Raw genomic sequence first — 11,525 nt, 5'->3', positions numbered from 1 at the left:
AAAAGTGAATGTGTATTCCTGTAATTCTTCACACAAATATTGATACGGTTTCATTAGAACTTAATCATCAGAACTTCAATCAGAACTTGTCCTCAGAATTTATGCAATCTGACACATAGACTGTTCATCTAAAACAATATTTATCACCACAGTAATTTTCATCATTCATATGGAGTGTAAGTGTGTGCATTAAGTTAAATATCAGACAAAGAGTAAAGTCTGATTCACTTCAGTACATCTTAGAAATAAGGCATAACTAAGAACTTTACTCAAAATCTGTCATTATTCTGAAGTCTACTTTAGAATGAGTTCATGCATGAGTCCACCTCAACTGTTTTGTGCTCATTTTATGCACTTTTGAAATTCCATTTTATAGTGGCTTCTCAATGTAAGTGAGTCACGACTGCTTATCAGAATTTATGTTGTTATCAGAGTATTTCTCCAGTAATCATAGAGTGTGAAAAGTCACCAAGAAAATTTTATTTTGCTTTTCTAATGCATATTACTTAATACCAGCAATGCACTTGGGTCTTCCCTTCCACATTTTTACTCTAGATCTCAAAGGAGTACCTGATTTTTATTTCTTTTCTTTTCTTTTTCTTTTCATAAGTGAGGCTTATCAGCACTTATTACATCCACCAGATTTACTAACATCAGAACTTAACAGATTAGAAGCATTATTCTAGTTTTTGACTTAGTAATAAGATAGACAAAGTAAACTTAACTAAGCTCAATATTAGAATTTGGTTGTGTTAAAAGATTTCCATATAAACAATTACTTCAAACATGGGATCTTTAGTTTATTAAAGACTACTAGGTCAGCATCTAGCACAGTTATCCTCATTGGATTGAATAGTCACATAAACATTCATATCACTATCAGAGTTTAGAAATTCACATCAGACAACAATCAACACTTAAGCAAATCTCAATTTAAGCACATAATATACAAAGATAGTAATATCTATAAATACTGATCATAAAGTCTGATGTATCAGAACTTAAACTAGGCAGATTTAGAGAAAGAACCTGAAACCATTCCAAGTTCATTTACCAATCTTGTAAAAGTAGCTTCACACAGTGGTTTTGTGAAGATATCTGCTAGTTGTTGATCTGTTGGAACAAAATGCAATTCCACTGTACCTTCATCCACATGTTCCCTTATGAAGTGGTACCTAATGCTGATGTGATTTGTCATTGAGTGTTGAACTGGATTACCTTTCATAGCAATAGCACTTTGATTATCCCAGTAAATAGGGATTTTAGAAAATTCTAACCCATAATCTTGTAATTGATTCTTCATCCAAAGAATCTATGCACAACAGCTTCCTGCAACAATGTATTCTGCTTCTGCAGTTGATGTGGAAATTGACTTCTGTTTCTTGCTAAACCAAGAAACCAATCTGCCTCCAAGAAATTGGCAGCTTCCACTTGTGCTTTTCCTGTCAATTTTGCATCCTGCAAAATTTGCATCTGAGTAACCTATTAGCTTAAAGTCTGATTCTCTAGGATACCACAATCCCAGATCAGCTGTACCCTTAAGGTACTTGAAAATTCTTTTCACAACTGTTAAGTGAGGTTCTCCTAAATCTGCTTGAAATCTTGCACCACTATACCATAAATGGCCTACAACAACACCAAGAAAATATTACAACAGGCCCAAAAAAGTGTTACCACAGCCAGAAAAAGGCCTAAGGTAACATAAAAATTAAGTTGCTTTTTTTTGAGTTACCTTTGGCCCCTAAGGTAACATTACTTTTGCCCTGCTGTAACATTCACTTTTATGTTACAATAGCTGTCAAAGGTAACATTAATCTATGTCTATAGTATCACAATATGTATGTTACCTTTGGACTCAGAATTTTCAAAAAAAAATGGGGCCCACATGTAGGGCCCACTGGTGGGCCCCATTTTGGGGCCCTATTTGTTTGCAAAGGTAACATACATAATGTGATACTATAGACATACTTTAATGTTACCTTTGATGCATATTGTAACAGTAATGTTTTGTATTATACCAATTTCTTTGTAACATTTTTAGTACCTAATGTAACATATTTTTCAAAAAAAAATTGACAGGAATGGTTTGTAAATTCAACATGCCATAAAATCTGTTTTTCATCCAAGTCAACCAAATAAACAATTTCAACCAAACTCCATATCAGTTTTCACAAACCCCCACCAAATACTGCGGTTTCACACAATTCACCAACTCCACATACTCCACATACTCCAAAGAACAGTTACTTAGTCTAGGACGATAAATAAACATCCAAAAGCTAGTACGATAACACTTGTTACTAGTACGCAAAATAAGATATGTAAAAAGGTGCACATCTGAAATCTAAAGTCCAGAGCCTCCGATAACTGGTGTGAGGTAATTGTCATTATCGCTGGTTGTGCTGAAATCTTGATGGTTGATTGTAATGCCTGGATTTGCGTCGACTATTTTCTTAAGTAACCAGGCCATATTCTCCTACACCTTCTTGTTGACTTGCATATCCACTTCTTCTTGTGCCTTCTTTGTCATCGATGCCTCGACTTCACTCACCAGAGTCTGCTTTATCTTTCCTGCCAACTCCTGTACATAAGTATTTGTCGAACCAGCAGTACTGGAGTAACCTTTTGCAGCATCAGGACATCTTCCATGGAGCCAAGATGGCCCATGTTTTTTTCCATCAGAAAGTAGTTCCTCGTTGGGATCTTCGCTCGTACTGATTTTTTCCTTAATCTTTTTCTACATACCAGAAAAACAAACGAACACTTGGTCACACAATAATTTAAATGCTTCACTAACTAATTTCAAAATAACCGAATAATTTAATCCAATTAAATTCACAATTAGTAATCATTAAATAAAAATGCATGCAGGTACATAAATAAAACTTCTAAACACCAAATAAATTATAAAACACAACTAATTAACCATCTTGCGACATTAACGGATATTCAGAAGCACTAAGATTAATAAAAAACACTTACAATCTTGTTTTTTATTTCTTCAGTGTTGGTCTTATACTCACGACCATCAGTACGCTCACGAGTCTCAACAAAAACCTCTGCTTCAGGTGGTGGACGCTGATTCTTTGCCTTTTTTTTCTGACAAAAATGAACAAGTTAGCCAAAAGAAATATAGAAATTAATTTCTAGATATATAGTAATATATGTAACCAGAAGGCTGCCCACATTCATATATTTGCGTAACAACTAGCTTATTGAGGTTAATTTGCGTAATTGAGATTCTGGCCATACCATATTGTTTCAAATTTGTGCGAAAGTCTTTGGACCAGTAGTGTGTGTGTCTGTATACTGACATCGACTTCTTGCATTTGTCGCTGCTCTTTTCTACAAAAATGTGAAATACCTTTATGTCACTTAGATCAAATATAAATACATAATTAAATATGAAAGTGCAAGGGGAATTAGAAAACCTTAATGCTTTCATCATTCCAGTACTCCAGCAACATCTTGAAACTCTCAAGGGGAATATCATTTGGCCTATTTTCCATCCGTTCTTCATCAGTTTCAAATGCTTTATAATGCGCCTTCTTAATTCGGCTCTTACATATCTTCCAAGATGACTGAATGGTTTTCAACACCCATGTTTCACATTCATCAGGTATAATGTATCTTTGCTGGAAAAAGTCAACAAAATAAAGAACACAAGTACAGTTAATCAAAGGTAATGTTGCAGAAAAATAAATCACGATAATTAAACAATGTATGTGATACCTTGACATAATTCCACAGTGTATTTTTCAAAGTTTTCGGAACATCACGCCAAGAAACATAGGTAAATGACACGCATCGCTTTGCGAGTGTCCCCAAGAAGTTACTAAGTTCAGAAATTACTTTGTCCTCATCTGAAACGGGCTGGAACCTTTCATTCATCTGAAGGACAACTCGATGGTCCATATTTCTGGTATGAACCCTATCCATCCTCGTCGGTCCTCTCAGCCTTATAGGAACTTCAACTACATATGAGCAAAAATTACTTGCAGGAAAATCAAACAAAGTAGGAATATTATAATAAATTTGATTATATTTATGGGTGTTTTTCTAATATGTCATATTTCAAAGATTGATCTATAAAGATGTCTTATTTTTAGTTTTTATTTTTTTAATGGGTGTCTTTATAATAAGCAGCCCTTATTTTTAAAATGATAAATATAGATAACGCATACCTTGGATTCTGGACACTCTAAAGGATCTACTGTCATAAAGAATACATTAATTCTCATGGGGGTTGTGTTTTAATAATTTTATAAAAACACAAATAACAATTAACAGCATTATAGATTACATATGCTAATTAAATTTATGCAAGAAGTTTTACATCTATCACATAATTAACCATGGTTAACTTCACAATTTCATTAACTTAAATGACATAAATAACCTTATGCCAATTAACCTCAATTATAAGTAATTTACTAAACTGATGCAAATTAATCAATTATGGAAAATATATGAATGTGGGTAGCCTCAAAGTGAGTATTCTTTAAGGGGCCATAAAGGAATAATTCCTTTATAAATAATCAGTTTATGTAATCATAAATAAAGGAAAGAAGATACATGCTTCCTCCTCTTCTTCAATGTCCGGAAAAACATTTTCTTCAACAAGATTTTCTGTAGCAGTCTTTGTAGTTGCAGTTGTACTTGGAGAAATCTTCGATGTCGCTGCAGCTGCTTCCTTTTGGTGCTTTCGCATAGCCCAAAAAGCCTCCATTGAACCATTTACTTCAATAGACGGTAGCTGAATCAAAGGTTCTGCAGGTTCCATATGTGATAATGACTGATTTTCCTTCTCAGTAGCATCCTCGGTTCCTTGCTTCTGTGATATAACAGTATTGGCTCGTGACCGTGTTGTTGGTCCACGTCCAATAAGCACCTTGCTTTTCTCAGTTTTCCCTCTCTGAAACATAAATCATGTAAAACTCAATGTTTGTGTATATATGAATTACAAACTATCAACCCCGATGAAACATTTGGGGAAGAATTTAGAAAATGTGAAAATGATAGCTTTATGACATTTATGACATACCTTTTCAGTTCCTGATCCACCATCCTTACTAGCAGCCTTCCTTTGAGTTCCCGATCCACCATCCTCAAGATCCACAGCTGGATCATATTCCTCATCGCTCCCCTCTTGCACATGCTTCTTTTTTTTGGATTTATCTTTTAAGATTGAGTTTCTCACTTCAGAAGAGAGTGTAGGAAGATTGAGGGCAAAAAATACTTCATTGTTCCTCTTTACTGTGATAGCTCTCAGTTTTTCATACTCCGTTAGAGGAGGTGGAGGGGGTAGTTTCTGCAATTTCACATAAATTCATGTTAATATAGGTATGACGGAATTACTGGATTAATAAAGGGGTTACATACATGTACTTACATGTACTTAAACAACAATAATCTAACAAGAAAATTATAGGTATTACTGAATTATATGCTAACCTCCAGTTCATTTTCTCCCATATGCTCATCTTCATGAGTATCATGTAAACTCAACTTCCTCCTAACACTTGGAGGAGTTTCACAATCATCACCATCAGTGATTTCCTGCACTCTAGAAAGCCGTGGTGACTTCCGAGTACCCTCTAGGGGAAAGTTCTTTGAGTTCCTCTTCCCAGCCTTATCAACTTGGTTTGCCTTCTTGTTCATCTTCTGTTGCTGTAGTTGATGAGTGGTTACAAACTGCCGCTTGACTTGCTTTTTAGCTATAAAGACATAAACACAATAATTACGAGTTTGAATAAAATCTAAATGTAGTAACACCTATATATTTCTGATGCCCCTACAATTAAGGTATATTTCTGAAATGAAATTAATATATTACCTGCTAAGATATCCTTTCTTGGCCGTATTATTACAAATGGCTGTATCTGATCCATTGGTTCGATAGTGCTATCAACGACATTGTCAAGATAAAAATCAACATTTTCACCGTCTGCAGCTCCTGCAGTTAATGAACACAAGTCCACATCATTGGCCACCAACTGCCACCCCCCTGCTTATCATCTTTTCTCATATAAATCCCTCCAATTTCTGAATATTCAAGGTCATCCTTGACATAATCCATCAATACAGGGTACGAAAACCTATCTACTTCGACATTCCTTATAATCAGTTCTTTACCACCGACATACCGTGTAGGCTGAAACTCACCCTGGTGGTACAACCTGAGATTTATGTATGCCATCCTACAAAAAATTGAGAAAGTATAATTAGATGAAATCATTAAAATAATCTGAGACATGGCACTTAAATAAAAAACACTTAAAAATAAACACTTAAAAGAAACATTAAAAGAGCAGTATGCAAGTCAATAAATTTAATAATGCTCTAAATTAAGAAGCGATCGCATAAAGAGCAGGGCAGATTTAAAACTAACAGAACATTATATTAAGAACAAGTTAATTAATTAAAAGAAAATACATTAAAACATGATAAATTAGGCAACTAAGAAGTCACTTCATTAATAGTTGATACATCAGAAACTAGGCCCTTGATAGTTACATATTTCGAATTACAAATTTAAGTAGTTTCTTCGTTTGTTCTAGCCTTGATGGGGACTTGTCGTGTTGGGACATCATCTCTGCACCAATTAATATCTGTGTCTGTTTCTAGAGGAACACTAGTGTGTAAATCATGTAAAACTGGATCCTCGGCTTCTTCATTTGCATTTTCAGCTTCGACATCACACCAATCCCTTGGCAATTTCTTTATAACATTATACGTCGTCTTTTCAGTAGGATCTTCTACGTAGAAGACTTGCTGCACCTGTGAAGCTAGCACATATGGATCAGACTTCTGACATAATCTGTTAAAATTAACTCGAGTTAACCCATATAGATCTTTCTCTTCCTTATACCAACAACACTTGAACACCACTACAGAAAATTCTCCCCAATAATCAACTTCAAAAATCTCTTCAATTGCTCCATAGTAATTGACATCGCCGACCAGTGGATTTTGATCTTTTGAACTAGCAAAGCTAGTAGTCAAAGCAGTTAGAAATACCCCACTATTTTGGGTTGTACATTTAGCATCTCGGTACTTTGTATGGAATCGATATCCGTTAAGTACATAACCACTATACTTCTTCGCTGATTGATTAGGGCCCATTGCAAGCACTTCCAATTCCTTTAAAATGTTATCTTTTTTTCCGACCTCCCCCTTCATCCATTTCCAAAAATCTTCAGAATGTTCTCTCTCAAGATTGTATCTTTTTGACTTGGCTTGTCCTTCTATTAAGATTCGATGCTCCCTACAACAATTACCTAGTTAAAAATCAAGACAAAACAGGTTCTAATTCTATAACAGTTAAACACAATTAGTAGCTAGAATCTTACTCGATTAAACTATCAATTTCTTTATTCCCGCAGTTGAATAGAATATAACGATGAATAGCCATCCATTCAACTTCAACTAAATTCACAGCCTTTCTATCTTTATTTCTGCATGAACCAATCTGGAAAACTTTCAAATTTTGCAGCCTTGGTAATTTTTTATCCTCCATGGCCACCCAAGAATCTTGAACAAAATATCAAGCATTCTTCGGCCAGGTAACCCTCGACGATACATCCCTCTGGTTTAGATCTATTCCGCACATAAGATTTCAATTTATTTAAATAGCGCTCAATTGGCCACATGCTTCGAACATGGGCCGGTCCACCAAATTCAATTTCTTGGCACAAGTGAATCAAAAGGTGGACCATCACATCAAAAAAAGCCTGAATGAATATAGTCTCAAATTGACAAATAATTTCAATTATTTCTATTTGCAGCCTCTTAAGATCACTTAAATCGATGACTTTACTCCAAATACCTCTTAAGAAGGCCCCTAATCTGATAAAAGGGATTGCAACCTCCGGTTTCAAAGATTTCTTCACTGCAAATTGTAATAAGTAGTGCATGACAAAGTGAGCATCATGACTCTTATAGCCAGATACCTTTCTCTCCTTTATGTGCACACACCGGCTGATATTAGAGGCACTTCCATATGGCAATTTAGCATTTTTAAGGACAGAGCAGAATAAATCTTTCTCTTCATTTGTCATGTCGAATATCACAGCCCTTATTTCAAGGTGTTTCCCGTCACTTGATAGAACAGGATGGAGGACCTTTCTGATGCCAAGTTCTTGCAAATCTAGGCGAGCTGCTATATGGTCTTTTGTTTTTCCAGCAATATTGAGCAATGTGCCAAGTACTTTATCACACACATTCTTCTCGATGTGCATAACATCAAGGTTATGTCGAGAAACATTGTGCTTCCAGTAAGGCAGATCAAAGAATATTGATTTTTTCTTGAAAGGCGAATTCGACTTAATCTTATTTTTTTGGCGCTTTCTTTTTTTCTCTGGTTTCTTCCCCCCAAAATGATTTACAAATCCTTCCAATAATTCTTCAATGTCTGTTCCAGTTAGAACCTCTGGAAAACCTCTTAATTCAATTTGACCATTAAATTTTCTTTTATCAAGCCTCCATGGGTGTTCGGGATGGAGAAATCTCCTATGGTCCATGTAACACATTTTCCGACTATGTTTTAGGTACATAGAGGATGTTTCATAATTGCAAACTGGACAAGCTAGTCTTCCTTTTGTGCTCCATCCAGATAGCATTGCTAGCCCGGAAAAATCACTGATTGTCCAAAGTAAAGAAGCGCGCAAGTTGAAAGTATGGTCAGTAAGGGCATCATAAGTCTCAATGCCTACTTCCCATAGCTCATTCAGTTCAGCAATTAAAGGTTGCATGAAGACATCTATATTATTCTTCGGAGACTCGGGACCGGATATGAGTGTCGAGAGAATTAGATTCTCTTGCTTCATACACAGCCAGGGGGGAAGGTTGTAGTTAACCAAAATAATTGGCCAAGTACTATGACTTATGATCATAGTACGAAAAGGATTGAAACCATCAGCGGCTAGGCCCAATCTGATGTTTCTGTTCTCGGATGAAAATTAAGGATAACGAGCATCCAATGCCTTCCAAGCCTCTACATCAGCGGGTTGTCGAAGTTTGCCGTCCTTTTTTCGACCTTTTGCATGCCATAACATCAGTCCTGATAACTCTTTGCTCATAAACATGCGTTGCAACCTTTTTTTGAGTGGAAAGTAGCGCATCACGTTTGCCGGGACCTTGTGAATTAACTTCTTCTCATTATTGTCCACGACGCCTTTTTTTTCCACTACGACCCACCTTGAAGCACCGCAAGTTTTACAATTTTCTTCTTTTTCATTTTCAGCCCAAAACAGCATACAATTATTGGGGCTGGCGTGTATCCTTTGATAATCGAGCCCTAAATCTTTAATAACATTCTTTGCCGCATTAAAAGACAAAGGAATGTGTGCTTCTGAAAAAGCATCTTTTATCAGCTCTAATAAATCCCCGAAACCCGACTCCGAAATCCCATGAATGCACTTTAAAGAGTACAGCCTAATGATAAAACTTAAGCGGGAAAATTTTTTGCAGCCCGGATATAAGGGCTGCTTTCCTTCTTCAAGATGGCCATAAAATTTTTTGGCATCATCATTCGGTCCAGTAGTATCATTAGTACGATGGAACATCTCGTCCAAATTATCTCCGAAGGTAAAGGAATCTTCAAAACCCATATTTTCTGCCCGTTCAATATCTATCCTATGATCTTTGCTCGAAACCTCACAAATCCAATTCGCATACAATGGACAAGGGCCATGACAAATAAGATGATCATAAATAAGATCTTGAGTATGCCACTTTCCATTTCTACAATTCTTGCAAGGGCACAACATTTCATCGCCTACGGAAAATTTGGGAAATGCATTTTCTAAAAAATCCTTTATCCCCCTTAATGTAAGGTGTACTGTATTTTGGAAGGGTTATCCATTGACTTAGATCATCGTCCATCACTACAGAAAACAGGACAATAATGTTATATTCCTAAAAGAAAACAACGTAGTCGTGAAACCATACACCCATATTGGTTATACGTTCTAACAACACAACGCAGCCGTGAAGCCCTAAGCAGACCGAGGTAATATTTTATGTTCTCCTTTTCATTGGTTGTACATACTAATAACGACACAACCGTGAAACCCTAAACCCATATTAGATATGCGTACTAATAATAACGCAAAAGTGAAATCCTAAACCAATATTATAGATTATATGTATTAATAACAACACAGCATAACAACGCAGCCCTGAAATCGTAAATCCATATTAGATTATACGTATCGAATCCATGTTATATGACCATGAATATACATGTGCATACACCCATTTCCGTATTATCCCACTCCTCCTACCTACCGAACTGTGACAGTTGATGTTAACAAAAATTTAAATACTCGTAAAGGGTTGAAACTCTCAGGAATAAAGGTCAAATTAACATAAATGTAAATACTCATAAACAATTACATTATAGAGACAACAGATATCTACTTACACAATCAATTATATCCACTTGACTATGATGATTTACATGTAAGTTATAACTAAAGCCTAACATGAAAATCAACCGGATAAAAAGCAAATATCGAGAAACAAATTTAATACAAAAATCACACTTACAGATCTACAAAAATAAAAAACCCCAATTCCAATTAAAATTACACAAAAACATGCATGTAACATACATATACATGTATAAAATACACAAAAATACGCATGTAACAAATTAGAGAAGAAACTAATAGAAATAGAGGGGGCGAGAGAGAGAGAGAGAGATAGAGAGAGAGATACACAAAATCAGAGAGAGAGAGAGAGCGAGAGAGAGAGAGAGAGAGAGAGAGAGAGAGAGAGAGATGTAGTACCTTAATGTTGAACCGCAAGCTGATTTGAAACCCCAATTAGAAACCCTAGCTCCAATCTGTGACCCGCTTCTCCAAAATGTGACCAGCTTCGCCAAAATGTTACCCCCAATTAGAAACCCTAGCTCGAGAGAGGAATGAAAGAGAATAGCTACTGGGAGAGGGAGAATGAGAGAGAGTGAAAGAATGAGGGAGAATGAAATTAGAGGGATAAGTTAATTTGTCTGAAATTTTAGCGCTTCTCCAAAAAATTTGAGCCCGCCTGAAAAAGCCCAGCTAATTTCATCTCTTTTTTTAAAAAAATTAAGTTTTAATTGTCTTTAAATTTTTTATTGATAAAAATTTATCAATTATTAATTAATACAGTTTATAAATTTTTTTAAAAAAAATATTTTATCAATCTTAACTAATATTAATATTTTTGCTTAATTATATTATAAAAATTGATTAATTTTCATGTCAAATAATTATATATATTTAATTGTTTATAAAATATACTACTTTTTTATCCAATAATACCCTATTGTAACATAAATTGCCACATGTTACTCGTATGTAACACTTTGAAGCTATAGTAACATGTTTTAAAGGCTATGGTAACATCAAAAATACTACGTTGCGGTAGGCTAAGATGAGCATACCTAAGATAACATAATTTTGTAACATGCATGATTAAACCATTGCGATAGGCCATCTATGGTGTAGTGCACAGAGACAGGTAGCATACATGATATC

General features: G+C 35.3%; 1 protein-coding gene across 1 annotated transcript; it reads right to left on the bottom strand.

Annotated features, from left to right (window-relative positions):
* Positions 1-8,960: 8,960 nt before the first annotated feature.
* LOC141665484 (uncharacterized) lies at positions 8,961-9,770 on the bottom strand. The gene has a single exon (XM_074471469.1). It carries the CDS (start codon positions 9,768-9,770, stop codon positions 8,961-8,963), a length of 810 nt encoding a protein of 269 aa, XP_074327570.1.
* Between the last annotated feature and the right edge of the window lie 1,755 nt (positions 9,771-11,525).

The sequence above is a fragment of the Apium graveolens genome, chromosome 6 (assembly GCF_009905375.1).
Source record: "Apium graveolens cultivar Ventura chromosome 6, ASM990537v1, whole genome shotgun sequence".
Classification (NCBI taxonomy): domain Eukaryota; kingdom Viridiplantae; phylum Streptophyta; class Magnoliopsida; order Apiales; family Apiaceae; genus Apium; species Apium graveolens.
The sequence above is the reverse complement of the archived record's forward strand: the minus strand, read 5'-3'. Positions and strand labels throughout refer to the sequence as shown.

Coding starts and splice junctions, on each gene's coding strand:
- LOC141665484 (XM_074471469.1), bottom strand. CDS start 9,770: ATGTTGTGCCCTTGCAAGAATTGTAGAAATGGAAAGTGGCATACTCAA.